Raw genomic sequence first — 24,801 nt, forward strand, 5'->3', positions numbered from 1 at the left:
CTAGCTTGAATGATGCCCTGGGTGAACCTGAATGCAAATTTGGAAAACTCCATTTCAGGTATCACCCTAAATAAATTCACGTCATTGTGCACAATTTATTAAACTCTCAAACAAAACAAAAACCATAGAACTCCTTGGCTAATTGTACCCATAAGATACATACTACACAGTACCGTATTTTCCGGACTATAAGCCGCTACTTTTTCCCCACGCTTTGAACCCTGCCGCTTGAACAACGAAGCGGCTAATTTATGGATTTTTCCTGGGTTTTTTTCCGGTTTCACAAACTTCAAGACAAAAAACTGAGCCATAACATTAGACCAATGAAATTGCTGAACGGGTTCAGGTGAACCAATGAAACTCTTTATATTAAATCAGATGCGCTCCCACTGAATCGGGCCGCACCACATCATAAATATGGATGAGGTTCCTCTGACGTTTGACCTGCCGCTCACTCGGACTGTCTACAGGAAATGCGAATCAATGGTCACGCTGAAAACAACCGGGCATGAAAAAACACACTTCACCTGTGTTCTGAGCTGCACAGCATCGGGAGAAAAGCTTCACCGATGGTGATTTTTAAACGCACGACGATGCCAAAAAAAAAAACTCCCGAGAGAAATTGTTGTGAAAGAAAGACGGAAGACAGTGAAAAATGACTTTCTTGGTGGGCTACTATTTAGATACAAGCCGTGTAACAGTCACTGTCTTTCGTTAAAGCCTGTGTAAAGTTCATTAGTTTCAGTGTAGACACCTGCGGCTTATAGACAGGTGCGGCTTATTTATGTTCAAAATAAACATCTTTGTCAAATTCAGTGGGTGTGGCTTATATATGGGTGCGTTTAATAGTCCGGAAATTACGGTATGTCTTAAATAAACCTTTTAAGCTGCACTGGAGATTTCCTTCACTGAACTCGAAAAAAACCTTTATGACATCACCTCAATTAAAGGCAAACAAATCAATAATTTCTATTTGAACTACAATCCAACTTGTTCGGCTTGTTTTGTTGCTACACGTTTAGATAAACTACATACTATAAATTCTAATGTGATGCAGCTAAAAAACATTGTAATAAAAGTGCTATATGGTTTTAAGCCTATTTCATTAAACGCATTAGCTTTTAATATCCTCAGAACAAGAAATGAGTGATAAGAGCCGCATATACACCTTTACCACAGTTGCCCCCCCCCCGGTTCCTCTGTCCTCTTTTTTGTGAATTTGTCAGATTGGTTCTATAGAAGTGATTTCTTAATTCAACGGTAATCTGGCAATAACCAGTGCGCCAGTGTGATTTAGCGAGGATGTATTTTTTCCCCCTGAATGAACTCGTCATTTAAAAACTGCATTTTGTATTTACTCGGGTTATGTCTGTGTCGATAATCTGAATTTGTTACTCTGTGAAATCAGTGCAGCGCCGTATCTACAACGCGCCGTATCTATTTTTTACAGCGATGATCAGTATCTACTGAAGACACTCCCCCCACCACCATACTCTCGAGCAAAACGTTTAGAATTATTACAGGCACGACTTAAACAGACGCCTTGGAAAAACGACTAGAACGTCAGCGTATCTGATAAACTAGAACTAGCTCTTGCCTTTAATACAAAAAAACCCGCCCAGAATACCATCATGATCAATCAGCGCTAACGACTTCATAGTCATGCTGATATTCTTGCGTTCAGCAGGTTTAGCTGATGTGGTTAATCAGAGCGCAACGTTTTCCAGGGCAAGCCCCGGGCATCCAGCCAATCCCTGCATGACTGTTTTCTCGCACCTATACACCCAAACACACATCAGGAACCTGTGGAACCTGTTAGGAGAATATCAGACACCTGAGCTGATGTGAAGTCAAGGTGAAGTGAAACATTGCACCTAGAAAATCTCCTACAATAACACCACCACATTCAAAAGTGAATGTGAACAAAAACAGTTTAATGCGATTACTGGTGTCATTACAGCTTTCATCAACAGTCGTGTCTTGTTCTCCTTCTACTCGCGGACGCCGCTCCCGGTTAATGTTCGACGTCTATATAATCATTAAGTGGGTCCGGCGTGTAATGGAACTGTTCCGTGAACGGTTCCTGTTCCTCTTATCGTGCTAAAGGTTAGACAAACAAACATCAGCATGGTCAACAAAATGTTTCCATACGGTTATTCGACACGATTACCAAACGCGTGAAAAAAAGAGGTGACACGTCCTACACCTGACACGTGCTACACCACTTTATTTATATATAAAAAATTATAAAAAAACGAGGTGTGTGCACGTAAACAACGCGACTATAGTGTCATTCTCTTACATTACAGAGGAAGGATAAGTTCCTTTCTGAGTCTAGTTCCTCTCAAGCTTTCTTCCTCATGACTTCTCAAGACTTTTTCTTGTTTTCCATCATTTCTGGATTGCTCATTAGATATAACCGTATAAGTTCAGAGATTAAGATGGTTTGGACATGTGCAGAGGAGGGACATGTCAGACAGAGAATATCTGTAGGAGAATGCTGAGGATGGAGCCACCAGGAAGGAGGAAAAGAGGAAGACCAAGGAGGAGGTTTATAGGTGTGGTGAATGAAGACATGCAGGTAAGATGGTTTGAAAGAGGCAGATGCAGAGGACAGGGGGGTATAGAGACGGATGATCCACTGTGGCGCCCCCTAATGGGAGCAGCCGAAAGAAGAAGACCACGACACTATATTGCCAACAGTTTAAGAACACCTGACTATAAGTATAGTATGTGATTTGGGTTTCCAAGTTCAAGTGAATGCAAATTTTTATTATACTGTGTCCAAAGACGTCTTGTACAATTGCGTGCCTCAAGCTTTGTGGGAACAGTTTGAAGAAAAGCCACAAATGGCAGAAAAAAAATCAGCTGTCCCAATACTTTTATCCATATATTGTATCTTCTTTGTCTTTCGGCTGCTCATACCCTCTACATCTGCCCCTTTCAAATACATGCATGTCTTCCCTCATCACATCTACAAGCCTCCTCCATGGCCTTCCTCTTTTCCTCCTTCCTTCCTGGTGGCTCCATCCTCAGCATTCTCCTACTGATATACCCCATGTCTCTCCTCTGCACATGTCCAAACCATCTCAATCAAACCTCACACCTGGTCTCCGAAACATCCCTCTAGTAAACTAATTTGTAAACGAATTCAAATTGTATATTCTTAATTTAGTTCTAAAGCTGCTTGATCTGAACTGAATGATCACGTCCCCATGCTACGTGCCTGACGTTCTCGCCGTTCCATCTCCCCGACGTTACCGTTTTCTCGACTTTCCCTGGCCACAGTTCAAACGTTAACGTGGCAACCTTTTGATACGGTTATCGTGAAGCGTGTGTCGATCTTCACCAGCTCATCGGTTTGCATGTTTAGCTTCGAGTGCTTTTATAGCCGGTCAAACTCGAGAGATCTGAACTCGCTCAGCCCTCAAAACGAGCACAATCAAGTCTGTAAAGTCAACATGTCCTTGTTTTTGGCTTGAAAAAACAAAACAAAAAACAATCGAGTGGTAGATTCGCAGGTCCACTCAGGACTGATTATGTTACACCTCCTGTGGTGATCATTACCTCTTTTTAGGATTTTTGTCTTTCACTGTACAACCTGAAATGTGACTAGTGGAGATTACTGTATATTAGGGGTGTTATTGTACAGGGTTTTGGCGTGGATTGAAAATCGAAATTCGAAGAAACTTGTTTTTATGACAGTTTATGGCGTTTTTATGAAAGTCTAGCGATGCGGATTCTTTTGCGTTTTATCTTCTTCTTCTTCTTTCGGCTGCTCCCATTAGGGGTCGCCACAGCGGATCATCCGTCTCCATACCACCCTGTCCTCTACATCTGCCTCTTTCACACCAACTACCTGCATGTCTTCCCTCACCACATCCATGAACCTCCTCCTTGGCCTTCCTCTTTTCCTCCTACCTGGTGGCTCCATCTTCAGCATTTTTCTACCAATATAATTCATGTCCCTTCTCTGCACATGTCCAAACCATCTAAATCTCGCCTCCCTCACCTTGTCACCAAAACATCCTACATGTGCTGTCCCTCTAATAAACTCATTTCTAATCTTGTCCATCCTCGTCACTCCCAACGAAAACCTTAACATTTTCAGCTCTGCTACCTCCAGCTCCACCTCCTGTCTTTTACTCAATGCCACTGTCTCTAATCCATACAACATCGCAGGTCTCACCACAGTCCTATAAACTTTCCCTTTCATTCTTGCAGATACCCTACTATCACAAATCACTCCTGTCACTCTTCTCCACCCACTCCACCCTGCCTGCACTCTTTTCTTTACTTCTCTAACACACTCTCCATTACTTTGCACTGTTGACCCCAGGTACCTGAACTCCTCCACCTTCTCCACCTCTTCTCCCTGCAACCGCATCACTCCACTGCCCTCCCTCTCATTCACACACATGTACTCTGTCTTACTCCTACTGACTTTCATTCCCCTTCTCTCAAGCGCATATCTCCACCTCTCCAGGCTCTTCTCAACCTGCTCTCTACTCTCACCACAAATCACAATATCATCTGCAAACATCATAGTCCAGGGAGACTCCTGTCTGACCTCGTCCGTCAACCTGTCCATCACCACTGCAAACAGGAAAGGGCTCAGGGCCGATCCTTGATGCAGTCCAACCTTCACCCTGAACCAGTCTGTCGTACCTACTGCACACTTCACTGCCGTCACACTGTCCTCATACATGTCCTGCACCACCCTCACATACTTCTCTGACACACCTGACTTCCTCATACAGCTTTAATGATTTCCCTTTTAAAGAGAAATTCCTCACAATTCCACAAATGGAAGGAATTAATTTATGAATGAATAAATGATCAAATAAACTAATTATCTTGTGTTTCTTGAATGCAGACATTTGTTAAAAAAATGCTGAAATAAGTAGAACAAAAGAGATCTTTAGAAAATTTTATATTAAATGTAAAAAAAAAAAAAAAAAAAAAAAAAAACCCACACGCACGTGTACACATCTGTATTACCCGAATGTAGTCTAACAAATGTAAACCTTTCATTTTACTTTTCCATTTATTACATTTTTTTTAATTATTTTAATTTGTGCCTTTTTAAATTGAGTATTCAATTTAATATTTATTCAGTAGAATAGTGTATTTATTATACTAAATTATTTATGCATTTTATTTTTTTTATTGAAACGAAGCAGGCATTTTATTTGAAATTGAAACTGCAGATAAATCACAGATGTTATTATTAATAATAAACGGCGTTAACATAAAAACGACAATTTTATGTTGTTTCGCATTTCTTCCCCCTATCTGTACCCACATTGGATCAAACCATGACTTATAAAAAGAGGTAGGTACAGAAATGTGAATTTTGTGTACAGTTATACCCCTGATATATATGTGGAGGCAGCGCTCCAAAATGTAGCATAAAGTGTAGTATTTTTATATAACCGCATGGTCAGCACTGTGTAATTCTGCTCATACTATAGCAATTTGCCAAAAACTGTATTTTGCTAAGTAAGGAATTTTTTTTTTTACAAGATTTTATTAAACCACCCAAGGCGAAGAACCACCTGATGTAATGTGGGGGTGGAGTTAAAGTGGTGTAACGGACACCTAGCCAAAAATTAGCCCACTTATACTATGGATACTTGCCAGCATTCGCAAACTAAAGTTGTAATTAATGCAAAACTGACTGGATGAAGATAATGATTCATTTTTAATATTCCATATACGGATCTAGATTTCTGCCTGCTTTATATCAAAGAGAGAAAGTGGTGCGATAAGATTCAATCTATTAGAATGAATAGTTTTTAACGACTAAGAGAAAGAGAACTGTGTGTGTGGAAGAATTGCGTCTGGTTCGGGTTTCTACTGATAATTCGAGACGTGTCGTTAATGTGACTCAGAAAAACGAGTAGTCTAAAAGAGTCATTTGTTTACGTTCTACTGGACGAGCAAAGCATCGCATAAATCTGCGTAGGTTACGTACAGGAAACCTAATCGAGTAGTTCATGTCCTGAGTCTTTCTTGCTGAGACGTCTGTTCTTTTGTCATGTGACTTCCATAGACACTATGCAATGCATTAGACAGGAAACGGAATTGAGTGGTTCATCGCATGAGTCCGGATCATGTGACTCCCACAGATGCAACACAATGCAATAGATATGATATATATATATATATATATATATATATATATATATATATATATATATATATATATATATATATATATATATCCAAATCTCGATATTGTTATTAAAATAATTGTCACGTGTCAAAAGAACTGCTCATATTTTCATTATTGGACTCTGGTCACTAGACTTGCTGAGGGATTCGCTTGTTGAAAATGTGATTTCTTTTATTTCTGATCAAAAGAACAAGGAAAAAAAAAAAATCACTACTAATAATGAAGCTGTTGGTGTTAACTCCTTATCCTTCTTGTGCCTCGGCCTATTCGTCAAAAAATCAACAAACCATATTAACCAATATGCAAAAAGCATCCATTTAGCTGAGAAAGGAAATAAAGAAATGGTTATAACATCTCTCCATCTATGTATGTAACTGGTCCTGTAGTTACTATGGGTACAGGTGTATATATGGCAGTGCACTCACTTAGGCCAGTGATTAATCTCCCTGTGTGCTCAATGGTTTGAATGCACACCTTCCAGCCAATCAGAATCGAGTATTCAGAGTGACCACGCTATATTTATTAAGTGACGCATTATTGGTCAATTTTTCTCACAAACTTTCTTCTTTCTGGGGTTTTTCGGAATGGAAAAACCCCAGCCCTCGTCATGTTTCAAAGCACATCGAGTGCTGCGAAGCGCAGACACCAGAGACGCCTAAACATCTTAACAAAAACCTCCACATCAACGATTATACATGCTTTTCATTTGTTCAACAAATCTGTTTATCTAAGCTTAGGAGGAGTGTCTGCTGAGTCTGAGTATACTTCATTTCCAATAAATAATACAACTAGTGTATGTACACACTGTAATACACACACACACACACACACACACACACTATCTCACAAAAGTAAGTAAAAGTACACCCCTCACATTTCAGCAACAATTTTAGAATCTCTTCTCAAGGATCAATACTATAGAAATGAAACTTAAGCTATATTTAGAGTAGTCAATATGCAGCTTGTGTAGCAGTACAAGTTTACTGTCCTCTCAAAATAACTCCGCATACAGACATTATTCTCTAAATAACTGACAAAAAAAAATTTGTACACGCTAAGTGAACATATGAACATAACTGGGTCAATATATTGTGTAAGCATTATTTGTTATCTAGCATTGTTAACCAGTGTTAATCCTCCTGGGCATGAAATTTACCTGAGCTAAACAGGTTGTTGCTGGAATCATCTTCGTGACACCACGGAGCTGCTGGATTTTAGGCACGTGGCGCTTCTCCACCTTCCGCTTGAGGGTGCCCCACAGGGTTCAGGTCTGAGACAAACTTGTTTGGGGTCATTATTACGTTGGAAAACCGCCGTTCGGCACAGAACGGAAAGAAGGGCATCAGAATGTCATGTTGGAATCCATGTTTCCCTCAATGAAGTGCAGCTCCCCAATTACCAGCAGCACTCATGCAGCCCCAGACCATGATGCTGCCACCACCATGCTTGATTGTAGGCAAGACACGATTTTCTTGTTTCTCCTCACCAGAGCGTCACCACACATACTGGACACCATCTGAGCCAAACAAGTCGATCTTAGTCTCATCAGACCACAGGATATTGTTCCAGTAATTCATGCTCTTGGACCGGTTGTCTTCAGCCCGCTTCTTGTGAGCCGACTTCAGAAGAGGCTTCCTTCTAGGATGTCGGCTTGCAAATCGACTTGTTGCAGTGTGCGGCGTACGGTCTGAGCACTGACAAGTGGACCTTCCGCTTCTGCAACCTCTAATGCACTCATGCGTCTGCTTTTTAAAGCAGCTTCTGCACCTGACGCACAGCACGGGTTCTCGGCTTCTTTGATGGACCATTCCGAGTGGAACCCGTCTCGGAAAACCTTTGCATGACCCTGACCGCTGTACTGTAACTAACGATCTACTTACAGCCTCTGCAACTTTGTGGAGAGAAACCGCTGTACTGTAACTAACGATCTACTTACAGCCTCTGCAACTTTGTGGAGAGAAACAATTCTAATCCTCAAATCAAATTTTAACTGCTCTAATACAAGATGCACAAATGTGTACGGTCCTGTCGAGGGGACACAAACATGAACATGATGAATAGGATGAATGTGGCTTTGCATACTAATTTTCAATGCCAGTTATTTAGACAATAATGGCTGTATGTGGAGTTCTTTTTTGACGACAGTAAATCTATACTTGTATACAAGCTGCACATTGACTACTCTAAGTTTCATATAGAGTGTTGTCTGTTTTGAAGATTTACAAAAAATGGTTGCTGAAATGAGAGAGGTGTACTCACATTTGTAGGTATACACTCATACACACACTAAAACCTGCAACTACTAGTCTGATATCTTGTAAAGGAATATTTACAATCGTGGGCGGAGCCCAACAGCGGAATCCTTTCCGAATCGATGAATGGATAACACAGTCATGACGTCATTCAAACTTACAGCTGAAGCCGAACCCTGTGACGGTCCGACCGGCCGAACGCACCCTACACAAGCGGGTCACGTGACACTGGTACGGGGGAAAACAAATGACATTACGCAAAGCAGTTAGAAATAACGATTAGTAGTGCCATAAACAGTGGCTGACTGACGCTGCTTTCAGTTTAGTTCATTAAAAATCAGTTTCGTCATAAATCACAAAACCTGTTTGGCCAAAATGCTATGGTTTTTATATCAACTCTGTTTCTCATTCACAGCGTATTGTACGGTTGATGATCTAAATGATGTAAGACAATAAACATGCATTCTTATACAACAATGACAGACTTGTTTGTAGAAGACGGTCCCATGTTTATACTAAGGAAGAAGTCTCCAGTGTCAGGACAAGTTTTCCGAATAAGGCAAGACTTCCCTTAAAAAGGGATGGTGAGGAAAGCGTTTCGAGCTTACACAGAGTCGGTGATGAAAAGGAAAAACTAGGACAGAATAGTCAAATGTAAATGCAACAAGAAGTACAACTCAATGCGTCAACAAATCTAGTATACTACCCTTTTTTAAATCGATTCTGAGGGTTGCATATAAATAATTTAATAGAAATCCTACTAACGTTCAACATGGCATAATTCTTTAAACGTTTGTGGACAGCATTCGATCGGAATGTGGGTACCTGGTGGTCTAGTGGTTAGGATGCGGCGCTCTCACCGCTGCGGCCCGGGTTCGATCCCCGGTCAGGGAAACAAACCCAGCCACTCTTAGTGCCAGTCCCAACCCCGGATAAATGGGGAGGGTTGCGTTAGGAAGGGCATCCAGCATAAAAACATGCCAAATCGGGAGAAGCCGAAAGAAAGTTTATTCGATCAGAATGTGCTTTTCGAAGTTTCCGTTCCTCATTAATCCCCGTTTGCTCTGACAACCTGCATTTCCTCTGGGAAGATGTTTCACTAGAATATGGAGTGTGTTTTTTTTTTAGATTTCTAGAGATTCAATTCAGCCAAAAGTGCGTTAGCGACGTCAGGTATAGATGTAGGTTGAGGAGACATGGTTGCATTTATGAATTTATGATACAAGGAGATCTTCCACTGCAACACCCATGTAGATATCTTCAGATATCTGCATGGAGGTCACTTTGTGCAGGGGGGTGGGGCAGTGTCACGCTGGAACAACTTCGAGTCTCCTAGTTCAAGTCAAATCTCATTGGAGAAGACGCACATATAGCAAAAAAAATAAATAAAAAAAAATGTAATGTCCGAATACTTTTCTCCATAGTGTATGTGGAGCAGTGGCTTAATGTAGCACAACATCGATACTGTAAAGTCGCTCTTGTCCAACAAGTATTTTAGACGCCAAGCACTAAAGCGAGCGCGTTTCAACCGGACGTTTACAACAGCGAGCGAGTCAGCGAACGTCAAACAAGGAGAACATCCTCATCAGATCAGCCTCTGTCTGACCCCCTGAACGATCGTTCGTATGAGCGCAAATGCGATTAGGGAAGAGAAGCAGCGACGGGCGACTCGGCGTTACTCGATTACGCCAGTGCCGTCTCCGAAGCCTGCAACCCGCCGCGCAGCCCTTCCACTGAAAAGCGCCCTAACGTAATTAGTGCCTGGAGAGGCTGTGCTCTGTGATTAAGCAATCAATTTCAGGACAACACAAAGTTCCAGCCTCCTCTTCTGTGTGCCCACACACACACACACACACACACACACACACACACACACACACACACACACACACAGGAAGGAAGCGTTCGATGTTTCTCGGCAGACGGAATTGCATTACGGGCCTCGTCAACCTCGCAAAATGGGGCACAAATATCCTCTACCTACACTGTATTGGCAAAAGTATTGGGACACCTGACTTTTCAAGCGAAGGATGTTTTTTTTTGTATACTGGAGGATTACATGTTTCTATTAATTGAACTTGCACAGCCAAACCTGTTCCATCATCATAAGTACACAAAGTAAGATCCATGAAGATATGCTTTACATGGTTTGGAGTGGAAGATCTCCTGCTAGAGAGCTCCCTGAAAAGATCTAACGCAGTGCAGGTTACTATGGTCAGGTGTCCACAAACTTTTGTCAATACAGTTTCTCAATATACAACCGTTTTCTTTTTGTCTCCCGAACTTGCTTTGAACCTCATGGCTGATTATTCTGCGTCATTATTCCGTGTCGACAGAAACTACACACGTGGACTCATTTCCCTGCCCGATTCTTTAATGATCATGCAGGATAATCAAATGAGCCACCAGGAAACATTAACCAGGAATTAATGAACGCTGCCCGTCACTGATGCAGTATAATTGAGTGATGAAAATTAAGGGCAGAGTTAATGCTAATACTTCGTCTACTCTGGAAGCAATCTCGTGAGCCGAACGAAAACACGGCTCTAACGCAACCGGACGTTGTCGTTTCATCCAAAAGCGATTTTGTTTTTTTAAAAACGTTAGGTTACTTGACAGCGGGGTTAAACTAAAGGAGTCTCCAGTGTCAGTGCTTCATACAGACGCTTCCCGTACGAACGAGTTACGCGAATTTTTGCATGAATTTGTGCGTAAATTGTTAGCGTTCGCATATCTCCTAATGATGTAATAGCTATTAATAGTATGAAATAAACAATAAAACATACGAAAACAAATCGAAATTCAGTAAAACCCTGTTGTACGAGATACAAGTGACCTCGCACGCAAAATTTGACCCTATTTCACGAGCAAATTTCGAAGGCACGAGCAAACCCACGCTGCCGGTTCACATTTTCGGTGGAGGGTCGCATCAGTCGCTTAGTTGATGACGTATCGTTTGGTCGCTCTCGTTGTTCAGTGCAGCAAAAACGTAACTTTTTTTAGTGTTATATTTTTATTTCACTAGAAATTTTGAAAAATGTCTCCCAAGAAAATCAGTGATGGTGCTGTGAAAACGAATGTAAATAGAATTACAATGGAAACCGAGAAGGTTACGAGCATGGTGTGTGTCTCACACTCGCAATCAACCAATACCACATGGGTCAGTGTTAAATGATGTTTACATTACGGTAATTTGCAGTGTATCTGTTTGTTAAAATAGGCTACAAATACTTTTAAGTGCAGAAATAAGCGATCGAATGAGGTCTCGGAATGGATTAAATCACTTTTACATTCATTCTTATGGGGAACATCAGTTCGAACGTACGAGCAAATGAACCCACGAGCAATTTTTAAGAACGAACTATGCTCGTCCCACGGGGTTTTACTGTACTGTACACAATATTGTGTATTAAGTAATACAAATTTTTAAAAAATTTATTTCAAAATTTTTTTTTTGACAAATTTCACATTTGAGGACGGGTTTATTCGTATCCGCGAAAGTTCATTAAGTGAATGTTGGTAAAGTGGTTGTATTGCTGATCTGAAGGTCTGGGGTTCATGTCCCGAGTATCTCCATGCTGTCGCTCGTGAGCCTTGACCACAGCTTCCTAACATCTCTGGGATATGTGAAGAAAGAATTTCACTCTACTGAAACATACAAATGGCAGATATATACCTGCTTTCCACTCGAGGCGATCAGCATTGTTCGCATTAACATCACATGGAACACGGATGTATTATCTTAGCGAGGAAAAAAAAAAAGAAAAAAAGAAAAAAAGAAAAGAAAATGTTATGGCTGTTCCGTCTCTTTATTATTTTTAAGACTAACGAGTAGAAACCTTGGATGTTCATCGAATTCAAATGTAAAGAAAGAATCATCTCTTTGTCGAAATCGAAAAGTTTCGCTATATGGACGAAAGTTCCGCAGACGCCTGACTGTTCCTTCGCCGAATAAATAACCTTCACTCTTGTGGGAAGATGTTCCACTAGAATGTTGGATTGTGTTTATGGAGATCTGGCATCTGGAATGTTAGTAAAGTATCAGGTAGTGATGTAGGTGAGGTGACCAAGTCTGGGGTGCAGTCGGTGTTTACATTCATCCCAAAGCTGTTCGCTAGGGTGGAGGTCAGAGCTCTAAAGCAGGAGATCTTCCACTCCACCTCATGTATTAATAGCTCTGGCTTTGTGAAGGGAAATATTTCATGCTACCGCATCCAAAGACGTCCTATACAATTGTGCGCCTCCAAATTTGTGGGGTGGAACAACATAGGGCTGGGCATGTGAGACGTTCCAATACTTTTGCAATATAGTGCAGTTTTATGGTTAGAGGTGAGATTACTGGTTATATCTTTTTGATATCAAAATGTTAGAAAAGTTAGATTAGGGGCGGGGTTTATATGCGTATAAAATCGTAAGGTTCAGAAGCAAGGTTACGGTTTGTATTATGTTTAGTTTTTTATTAAAATTCGATAAATTAATTTAGGTTTAGGAGGCGGGGCTAGTGCTGGTGCGATTTCGAAAATCTAAACGTTACAAACGTTAACATTAAATTCAGTGTTCGCACCTTTCTGAAACGAAAACATATTGAAAGATAAAGCTAATGTAAGACACAGGCTAGAGTTACGATCTTTGTTTTTTATTATTAAAATTGTATGAAAACGTTAGAAATGTCGAGCTTGGAGTTGGCGCTAGGGTTTGGACGCTCCGAAATCGAAATGCTACGCGAGTTAACATTATGCTTAGAAGTGGGATTAGAGTTTCGGACCGTTTCGAAATCAAAACAAACTAAATAATTTACATTTTACGCTATTTCTATATAATTATTCCAGTTATACGATTGAGTCGTGGGATTAGGGTTTCAGCGTCGGCGGTTTGAGGATGCTGAGATTTGAACTCATGACCTTCCAATCAGAAGTCCAACATTTTACCCAAGTTTAGTGTTAACACGTTTTTGAAATCGAACTCGAACGAATATTAGGATTAAGGATTATACCAGTGCACAAAAAAACGTTTCATACGATTTCAAAATTGAAAATGGTATGAACGTTAAGTTAGATCCAAAATCTGGGTTCAGGTCTGATCTCAAAATGAAAACGATATCGGAACCGTACAAATCGGGCTTTTCCCCCTTTTCAAACTCAAAACCTCCAACAGGGGATGAGAATTTCCCAAAATTAAAAATGGGCTCCAGTTATTTCTAAATTGTCCTTTTCCTGTCACACAGTTACCTCAAGAACTTTGTGATCCACACAAGTAAAAGCACCAACATTCAAATCAATCTAAAAAAAAAAAAAAGGTTGAAAATGAAGATGAAAATGGGTGACATGTAGAAGTAACGGCGTCAATGCCAAGGTGGTACCTGAGAACTGATGTATGTTTTCATACACTCTTCACACACAGGGTTTTTGCAACAGTGCATAGAACTGATGGATCTGACAACCAGACACACGCGACACTGTAACGGTTTGTTCCCCACAAACAGAACATTGTTCAGCACTGGAGGGTCTGCGAGGTCGCTCAACGTGTATGGCTCTAGACCTGGATCTGAAGCCGAGGAGATAAAATCCGACAGATCTGATGGTGATTGACTTCCATGCTCTGATGCCAGTGTGGTTTCTGAAGGCTTCCTGTAGTTATCATTGGCTACACAGTAGACCGTGCAGTAGACGTGCTCTTTGGATTGCTGGGGTTCTTCTGAGCTTCTCGTTTCACAACCAGGAAGTTCAGGATCTCCTAACTCCAAACTTGTTAAGAAATCTGGGATTTCCGAGCTTTCTTCTCCATCTTGGAAAGAGGAGCTACATCGAGTCCTGGGGTTCCCAGCCAACCTTCTGTGGCCCAGGTTCTCCAGCATGGAGTCGACTATCTCCAGCTCTCTTTCCACATCACGGTCACGTAGGGATGGTTTCGGAATTCCGAAGTTCCTCTTCAGGATTTCTACCGGAGATGGTCTCCTGTGTGCGTCTTCATCGTTGCTTTCGTTCTTGCAGTGCTGGAAGTCCAAAACATCAGCCACTCTAGGCTCCTTCTTCTCGCCGTCTTCTTCTCCAAAATCAGAGCTTGGCGTCTCAACTTCCACAGCCACGTCCGCGACATTCCCCACGGGTTCTCCGTCGGAACCGGTAAAACTGAGCATATTTTCCGAGGCCACATTCACGCAGCCGAGATCATCTCCCATCCCCGACACACGCACGAATCCACATCGGGAAACTCGCCTTGTCTCAAACTCTCAACCAGGAGCCCAACTGCCATGAAGCTCTGACTTCCGGCTCCGCTTCACACACAAAAACAAATCCCGGTTTACTCCATCCGAGCTCCCGACAGACACTGGAAACCGGTCTGCTTGTTGAAAGTGAACCAAAGAAACACCTCGGGACGTTCACACCGCACCATCATCAGTCATGTTGAAGAAACCTGAAGGAGAGAAGATCAGTTTATGGAGCGTCACGTTCCCTCGTTAGAGTGCGAGGGCACATTTACCGTAATGACCGTACAACGCGTGCGCACAAATTACCGTATCATACAGGTCATACATCACTGTTACTGATATCGCAATGATTATAATAATTAAAAAAAAAGTTAATGTTTTATTTTGTTTTGAGTGTGTAGACCTGCTATGGATGAATTTTTGTTGTGTGGTTTGAAGTAGATAAAAAATATTTATCAAGGTACTTTACAGAAACAAGTAAATAAAATATGCGTTGGCGCATATTAAAATACTACGGTATTTTGTGTGTATGTATTTATATAGATATGAATATATATATATATATATATATATATATATATATATATATATATATATATATATATATATATAGATAGATAGATAGATAGATAGATAGATAGATAGATAGATAGATATTCATATCTATATATAAATATTTTTAATCTATTACACACACACACACACACACACACACACACACACACACACACACACACACACACACACATACATATATATATATATATATATATATATATATATATATATATATATATATATATATATATATATATATATATATATATATATATATATATATATTGAGTTTACACTACAGTACATGTACAATTTCCCTTGAAAAAGGAACCATCAAAAGTAGAGTAAAATGCTCGCCATTTTTTGTTACTCGCAAGGTTGCACTGTGTGTGTGTGTGTGTGTGTGTGTGTGTGTGTGTGTGTGTGTGTGTGTGTGTGTGTGTGTGTGTGTGTGTGTGTGTGTGTGTGTGTATATATTTTATTTCTTGTATTTCTGACAATTCTGACAATCGGGCAGCGTCGGGAACAAGACAGATGAAGCAGAGGAGGCCTCATTCATACACCAACAGCTTTAGGTGCACAACCGGTGGATACACCAGAAATGTTGGACGTTTACAAAAAATAGTCTTCCATACAACACAGAAGATGCTGCAGTATGAAAAATGGAGGAACGGGGAGAAAACAGCGAGGGGCGAGGTGAAGATTTCGGCATGACTAGGAACACGACAGAAGGTTTTCAAAGATTGGGATAATTTCAAACTAAAACATAAAGAAAACACAGTACAGTGCATTTACCTTTTTTAAAAGTCATTTAAAATACATTTTAAAAGGGTAAATGCACTGTATTGTGTTTTCTTTATGTTTTAGTTTAAAATGATCCCAATTTTTGAAAACCTTCTGTTGTGTTATTTGTCATGCAAGTATATATATATATATATATATATATATATATATATATATATATATATATATATATATATATATATATATATATATATATGAAGGCATCATAATTATGAATTAACAGATGTGGAATTAAATATGGAATTATATACATAACAAAAAAGTGTGAAACAACTGAAAAATGTCATATTCTATGTTCTTCAAAGTAGCCACCTTTTGCTTTAATTACTGCTTTGCACACTCTTGGCATTCTCTTGATGAGCTTCAAGAGGTAGTCACCTGAAATGGTCTTCCAACAGTCTTGAAGGAGTTCCCCGAGAGATGCTTGGTACTTGTTGGCCCTTTTGCCTTCACTCTGCGGTCCAGCTCACCCCTAAACCATCTCGATTGGGTTCAGGTCCGGTGACTGTGGAGGCCAGGTCATCTGGCGCAGCACCCCATCACTCTCCTTCTTGGTCAAATAGCCCTTGATGCCTTCAGTGTGACTCTACAATTTTCATAGTCATAAAAATGAAGAACACTCTTTGAATGAGAAGGTGTGTCCAAATTTTTGGTCTGTACTGTATATATATATATATATATATATATATATATATATATATATATATATATATATATATATATATATATATATATATATATATATATATATATAATGCATAACATTATGACCACCTGCCTAATATTGTTTTGATCCCCTTTTGTTGCCAAAACAGTTCTGACCCATCGAGCATCAAAATCATTAACTTCTTCAGCAATTTGAGCTACAGGAGCTCGCCTGTTAATACGAACCACACAGGCCAGTTTTCGCTCCCCACGTGCATCAATGTGACACCTTCTTAGTGAGGGAGCTGATGTTCTGCTCCCACTTTAGCTCCTGGGTGATGGTGGCCCAGGAAACAGAAGGACATGACAGATGTCACCGGAGAGTGACAGAGGATGACAAGGTGAAGGGGGGCTGGGTCCTTCCTGAAATCCACTATCATATCAATGTTATGCCTGTTTGGTTTATATATATCTATAGCTATATAAGGATAGATAGATACACAGACAGACAGACATACAGACATACGGACGGACGGACGGACGGACGGACGGACGGACGGACAGACAGACAGACAGGCAGACAGATACAGCATTTTTCAAAAGTGAGTATACCCATCACAATTCAGGACGATTATATTTTATTTATTATTTAGTATCTCAAGGGACAATACCATATAAATGAAATATATTTAGAGTATTCAATGTACAGCTTGAACAACACCCTAAATTAACATGTCAAAACTGCCAATATTTTGTGTGAGCACCAATGTTATCCAGCACTGCCTTAATCCTCCTGGGTATGGAATTCACCAGAGCTGCTCAAGTTGTTGCTGGGATCCTCTTCCACTCCTCCATAATGACATCCCGGAGCTGCTGGATGTTAGACACATGGAGCTTCTCCACCTTCCACTTGAGGATGCCTCACAGATACTCAATAGGGTTCAGGTCTGGAGATATACCTGGCTGCTCCATCACCGTCACCTTCAGCAAGGCGGTGTGTTTGAGGTTGTTACTATGGTAAGAAACTGCTGTTCGGCCCGATTTCTGAAGGGAGGGCATCATGTTCTGTGTCACAGTACATTTTGGAATCCATGTTTACCTCAATGAACCACAGCTCCCCAGTACCAGCAGAACTTATGCAGCCCCATTCCATTCATGTACCTTCTTAGAAAAAAGATAGGTCCAATTGATGGTAGCAGCTCAGGATGAAAGAATGTACTGTACAGGGCAGATTAGCTTCTGTGCTATTCCTGTTTGTTAAGTTTACATTCAAATGGAAAGCATCAGAGGCTTAACAACTGAGTTATTAGGCTAGATGAAGTGAAATTCCAGGATAGATGAAATTTCAGGATGGGATTGTGTCTGGACATTGAACAAGACTCCTATAGCAACTCAAGTCTTACTTCTAAATGCATTTGGCAAATCAATAAATGTATTATATAATATGTATATGTGTGTTAGATGAAAGAAGTTTGGGCTCTGACTTGTACTTAAGTGAAAAGTAGCCTTTACTACTACCTGTTTGAGTGTCATGCTGGTAACTGGACCTCACATCATATTAATTTATAGATATATATAAAGAATTTAAAATTGTGTTACCTATTGAATGTATCCAGCCAAAACAACCACCATATAGAACACAAGCAAGGAAAAGATGATGATCAGGTGATCAGGAATGTCAATTCTCAATTCCATTCATTTTTATTTGTATAGCGCTTTTAACAATGAACATTGTCTCAAAGCAGCTTTACACAGATAATGTGGTGATTAAACGTAAATATGTGTTTGTCCCTGATGAGCAACTGTGGCAAGGAAAAACTCCCCGAGATGGCATAAGGAAGAAACCTTGAGAGGAACCAGACTCATCTGGGTTGCACCAAATGTCCATTTGAAGCAGATATACAATGTTGCGGGGTACAGTGATGATGATCAGAAGCAAACTGTATTCCTGAGTCAGTGTAGCAGACTGTTGACATTAACTACAGTCCAATCCATCCTCAAAGCACCCGTTCTACTCCGGCATTACATGGAACCACCCAAGGTGTTGATGAGAGACCGTCCCAAGCTGCACAGAAGTGTGAAGATCCACGGAGGGGAGAGGGGCAGGAACAGTGGTCTCTGTTCTCAGTCTTGTTTACATCGCTGACCTCTGTCTCATCCACGTTAACCCCAGACTTCGTGACAAGAAAGAGGTTGATGGGCTGATGTGCAGCGAGAAGAAAAAATATCGACATTTCACCAAATAGATTCAAACTAAAGTCTGGTTTGAAAATGTAAGAAGTAGAAAGTACAGATATATGTGTAAAAAAATGCAATGAGCGAAAGTAAAAAGTCTGATACCAGAACAATCTACTTAAGTACAGTAATGAAGTATTCGCATTTGGTTACTTTCCATTTCTGGTGAAAGCTGATAGTGTAACAGTCAGTGGCTGCTTGTTAAATTGTGCTGAACGTCACTCACACACTGCTGCAGAATCTTGGCAGCTGTCTCGCACATAGGTGGGACAAGCCAGTCACTAATTAATGCCGTCGCCTGCCATCACTCGCACTTGCAACGTAGGAGGAGTAAATAGAAATTTTGGGAGAGAGATTATTATGAGTGTGAAATCACAAGTCGTCACAAGCTGTTTTTTAGTTTAGAAAGTGTTTCAAAAAAATAACTTCTTTATTCTCATCATTCGTTTAGGCTTTTCTTCACGTTCCATGATCGCAAAGTAGATCGCCTCGTCTGCTGATCCAAAGGTGAATTTACTGCACCAAAATGTTACACTAATCATTAAACTACATGATCTCACAGACACTGCAGTTTAGAGATTACTTTAAAATATGTTTCTGATTACAGCATCAATTAAAACATTACATATCACATAAACACAGCTGTGTATAACAGGAGACCTGGGAGGAATGTTTAAAAATGAGAGTTATGAATCAATATGCCTTAAGAATCTAAACCAAAAACTGTCTGACTGTTTTGTTTTAGCCATCTTGTCCTTGCTAAAAGTGTTAGAAAATAATAATTGTTAAAAAAAAACTACAACAATCCTGTTGGTTCACTGTTTGAAGGGATTGTTGAGTAAAATAAAATTGCTATATGTTCAAATATCTTACTGCTAATGCTAGCCAGCTAGCTAACCTGAGGTAACCTGAGAGGATTTCTGACAGGATCTTAAGGTTTAACTGATAAAATAGTTAAAATCTAAACTAATTTACCAGTTTGTTTGTTGTAACACAAAATAATTTGACAAAAAAGCTGAAGAGCAGATGAGCTCCAAGTTCCAAGGCTGTTCCTGTGCTAGGTTTTGCAGCACTGCTATCAGTAGAGGATATTTCTGATTCCAGCAAGAAGAAGAGAACATTTCAGAGCAGAAAGTCATTAGGGGAAACCAGTAGTCAAAGACAAGCTTATCAATAAAAGATGTTTAAATCAAAAAGTCACTTAAGAATTTTAGCAAAAATTTACATTTTGGTCTGTTATTAATCCACAGAAAGTAATGGATTATGACAGTTAATCAATAACTTATCAGTCATGGTCATATGAGCCATGAAGCCTGTTCTGATCATATCACAAACTTTCTATATTGTAAAGTATTATCAGTATAGATACCTTACAGATATCCACAAATCCCAAGAAACCTACTGTAGATGTGTTGATTAATTAATGGTACTGAGGCCACAAAAAGACAATATAAAGTACAAACTATTTCAATACCTAAATGCACTACACTAGATTTGTTCTCTTTCACTGAAACCCTAAATTTAAAGTACAAGCTTTACACATCAATTAGAATTTGATGTTTTCTACACAACGCAAAATTTATTGTGATGAAGGATGAGAACAAATCCGAGGCCCTTGAGAGGCCTCATAAATATTAATAGGGTCCCAAAATGGTCTATGGGCCCTTGTTTTATTGGATAGTTTTGCCTAGACATTGTACAACCGCAATTCTAAAAAAGTTGGGACACTGGGTAAAATGTAAATTAAAAACAGAATGTAATGATTTGCAAATCTCATAAACCCATATTTCAAACACAAAATAACATAGAATATATATCAAATGTTTTAAATGAGTAACTGTAGCGTTTTAAGGAAATAAAGGGGTCATTTAGAATTTGATTTCAGCTGCTTAACAGGGTCTGGGTTTCCTTTGTTGTGTTTTTCAATTCATCATGCACTAAATGTTTTCAAATAGTGAAATGGTAAATATTCTCCATTTTTTTGTATTATTGTGAATAGAATATAGACTTATGAGATTTGCAAATCATTGCATTCGGTTTTTATTTACATTTTACACAGTGTCCTAACTTTTTTGAAATTAGGGTTGTAGAATAACTGCTTCAATCATACCAACTGTCTTGTTCTTATCTGCTCACAGATTAGTTCATTTAACATCAAATTCTCCTTTTGTGTTTACTTAAACCATGGCTCCAGTAGTGTAGATACAGTGAGTCTCATGGCTCTGCTTAGATAATTCGTATATAAACATAACTACACAAATAATTGGCCATGATAGAAAGGTGTCAAGATACCTGTAGTGTAACACAGCTTTCTGAGTAAGCAGCTTTCTGAGTGCTAATGTTAACCACTAAGCCTGGGAATGGAAAATGTGGCCTGGTTTGATGAATCACATTTTCTTTTACATTTCTGTTTGTACTGCTTACCTGGGGCATGGGAAGATGGAGGCAGCATGATGCTCATAATGTTCTCCTAGGAAATTTTTTTTTGGTTGTAATCACATGGATACACTTCTTTTTTTACAATGGTATTCCCTAATAGCAGTCTCCCTTCTTTCAGCAAGATGCCCTGCCACACTGCAAACGTTGTTCCGGGAAATGGTTTGAGGAACATGACTGACTTCAAGGTGTTGACTTCCAAATTCCCCAGATCCCAATTCAATCGAGCATCAGTGGAATGTTCTGGACAAAGAAGTCTGATCCATGAGTGCCCCACCTCACATCTGAGAAGAATAAAAGGATCTGCTGTTAAGCTCATGGTGCACCTTCAGAGGTCCTGTGGAGTATATACACAGTATATGTGTGTGTATAAACGTAAGCAGCAGTCAGACCCTGTTAGAATAAATCATTTCAGACCCTTTTTGCTACCAAACAAATAAACCGACAATTTCTTGTTCCACTGTGTTTATTATATTTACAAGTCATTCTTGTAAAGGAAAAGAAAAAGAAAAAAAGACAAGGTCTATTCAAAAAAATTGGACACAGCACTGAACCCAATCATTCTAGCCTAAATCTGAAGAAAAGAAAAATCCAATCCAGACTCCCGGAACCTCCAAATAGTCCATGTATTTGCTTTGTTCCATGTTAAAAAAACACTGGAACTTGAAAGAGTGTAAAATCTGGACTGTAGATTGGGGGGATGAGGTCTAAAATGTTCAGATTCCTAAAACAAACCTCTAGAATTACTTAAATGTAACCACTAGTTCAGGAAGTACCTTCTAAACACTATTACAAGGCCATTCGAGACTCATTAAACACAGGATGTTTGGTGTATAAAGCTTGTCAGAATAGTGTTCTATATATTTTATGCAATTTATAATAGTCCCCCAGTCTCCTGTTTGATTTGATATGAACCTACGACATAAAATGTTACTCTGTAGACCATCCTGTAAACCTCTCAGCAGCTGGCAGAGTGAGAGATAGCACCTGATGCATGATCGCTCGCTTCCATCTTATTAGGGTTGATCAAGCACCATGTGTGGAGGAATACTGTATATTTACAAGTCTTTTGAGGAGAAATGAAATACAAAAGCTGCTGCAGGTGTGATGTGATAAACCCAGTGTAATAATGTAATGAATCCGGCGCTTCCTTTTTTTTTTCCAAATCAATTGCACGCCGCTTACCCTTTGTCGCTTCAATATTTCATTTCTAAAGCAGTCACAAAGACAGATGTGAGGGCACATTGTGATCTCTCTTAACGGGCGTAAATTTCACAATACGGTCTCCGAATATATTCATATTCTTCCTGTATGTGTGCACTAAGAGCGATGACTGTAGGGAGTCATTAGCCAATAAAGGCTGAAAAAATGGCACCGCAGAGATATCTTGATTAATCATCGACGTTCCGGCTGCAATTCATGAGGGAAGGGATAAAGAAATGCTCGTTTTGGCTTGTCAGCAGTTGGCTAAAGTGTTATTAATTGGAGGATTGAGTCATTTGCCTTTTTTTTTTTTTCCGGAAAACATTTAATTCAAGTTGGTGGGAAAGTTTTCCACAAACGTCTGTTACTCCAAAGGTGGGTGAGTACACGCCCTATTTTTAGAGGAGGTGGATTCGTTTGTGAGTAATTTCCTCTTCTCTAAATGACGCCATCTGCTTTCATGTATCATTTCAGACCTAATAAAAGACATTGAAATATTATTAAAGCATGAAAGTGCAGTTTAAGAGAAGTCTCTCGTATTTACTTCAAAGTGTAATTAATAGCATTTGGAAAAAAAAAAGGAAAAACATTCAGTACACTTGGGAGGTAAAGGAACCAGACGTGTGTGTGTTGTGAATGACTTGTCGGCAGCATGTTAATTAACTAAAACTAATAGCTGTTGGCTCTGTGACGTCAAAGGAACAATTCTGCAAAAGAAAGCACATACACGCTTTTAGGGCTCCTCATGGGTTCCTTCAATGGCAACTACACACAAATAAAAAGCACATTTGGCCACATCACAAACTCTATCACACACTCCTCTCACATCACACTACTAAAAATTTCTTTTTTTTCTTTCTTTTTTTTTCCCCTTCTCCAGGTGTCTATATACAGTTCAACAGAAAGGCCCACCTTAACACCAAATTATTAATCTACTAGAAAAAGATTGAACACTGGCACACTTTAGAAAAAAAAAATCTTAGAATAGGAAGGTTTTTGATCGTTTCCTCTTTACGAGACTGAACACCGCGCTTAGAAAACACAATATTCACAAAACCCTTTGAGCCAGCTAGGAATCGGCTCGGCTAATTCCCGCCATCGCCGGGTTACAATACGCGATTCGGAACGACACCTCATGCAAAACAAATACAGGCGATCTGCGGACGACGTCCAGTCGACGCGACTGATAGGTGGATTGTTTCTTTTTGACTGCTGTTGAAAATCTCTGGGCAGTTTCAGAAGAGGGGATTTGTTGGAACTGTTCTTGGCACTTTCAAGAGGAAAACATCCATAATACAGATTGAAAAAAAGTTCAAGAGTACAGTTATCAGACATTAGGACGACCTAGTAGCGGTAATCCGATGACTGGATTTACCGTATGTAAACACGCATTGTATAATTCTCCTTAATTTTTATTTCTACTAACCATTCAGCACAACATCAGGGAACTAAAGCCATTTCTGACCGTTTTCATCGAACATTCATTATTGAGTTTTTCTAACGGAGTCTATCAGAACGCAGAACAACATCAAGTCTTTTTTTTTGTCTTTATGTTCCATCCTTAGCATCGACGTCCAAAATGCGGCCTGCTTAATTTTTATATAACGGCATCGTGCTGCTGCTGCCGTCAAAAGGAAGAAGGACGTGTCTTGGCCACAGGATGGCGCTCTGGTTCCTCCGTAAATCAGCTAGACATGAAGCACCAGACTGAAAAAGGCAGAAGATCCAATGCATTGGTTCTAGTTTTCTCCAGTTGTCGACCAGTTAAAGTGCCACATCTTGCGTTCCTCCAAGGGTTCTTAAGACACTATCATATTAAGACATTTACGTACAAAAAGACGAAAGGTTGAGACAGAAGGTCATCAGTTTTATTGGTTCCTAAGGCAGTTTGTCCTTGTTACTTTGACCTAGAGAGGAAAAAAACAGGAAGTTAGCAAGCTGGCAAGATCCAGAGGTCAAATATGACTATATATATTAATAGCAAAAAACAAAGGTCATGTTTAAAAGATTTTTTTTTTACAAAGGTTGTAAGTAGCGCAAAAAAAGATCATCCATTAATCATTCAAAAAACCCATGAGGCGTGAAAATATTACTTATCTAACACAGATTTTTAGCCGTTTGTTTATGTGGCAGTCTTTTTTTCGTGTGTTATAAGTGAAACAGAATCCATTGCAGGATTAAGGACCTTGCTCAGTGGCCTAGCTTTGGCTCTCACAGGCAACCCTGAGATTTGAACTCATTAGGCCACTAGTCAAAAATTGTTAGTGGTGGTCCAGCTGCTA

The 24,801-nt window shown here is 39.7% G+C and overlaps 2 protein-coding genes across 4 annotated transcripts in view; both read right to left on the reverse strand.

The window, feature by feature from the left end:
* The window catches only part of rnf217 (ring finger protein 217), a 37,879-nt gene extending 22,923 nt beyond the window's left edge, over positions 1 to 14,956 (reverse strand). Inside the window, exon 1 of one of the 2 annotated variants that reach the window (XM_083562522.1) lies at positions 13,790 to 14,956. In XM_083562522.1, coding sequence (XP_083418648.1) covers positions 13,790 to 14,608 — 819 coding nt within the window. In that variant the 5' untranslated portion in view covers positions 14,609 to 14,956. The remainder of the gene's footprint in view (positions 1 to 13,789) is intronic. The other variant, XM_083562521.1, reaches the window with a different exon arrangement.
* A 7,864-nt stretch (positions 14,957 to 22,820) lies between these two features.
* nkain2 (sodium/potassium transporting ATPase interacting 2) overlaps positions 22,821 to 24,801 on the reverse strand; it is a gene marked incomplete at its 3' end in the record, with an annotated part of 231,393 nt that continues 229,412 nt past the window's right edge. The window contains exons 7-8 of one of the 2 annotated variants that reach the window (XR_014536900.1): positions 24,352 to 24,426; positions 22,821 to 24,226 (exon numbers count right to left, since the gene is read on the reverse strand). Coding sequence is in view for 1 of the 2 variants with exons in the window: in XM_083562556.1 (XP_083418682.1) it covers positions 24,417 to 24,426 (10 nt within the window). Of the gene's footprint in view, positions 24,427 to 24,801 lie in introns of both variants that reach the window. The other variant, XM_083562556.1, reaches the window with a different exon arrangement.

The sequence above is a fragment of the Silurus aristotelis genome, assembly GCF_946808225.1.
Source record: "Silurus aristotelis genome assembly, chromosome: 15".
Classification (NCBI taxonomy): Eukaryota; Metazoa; Chordata; class Actinopteri; order Siluriformes; family Siluridae; genus Silurus; species Silurus aristotelis.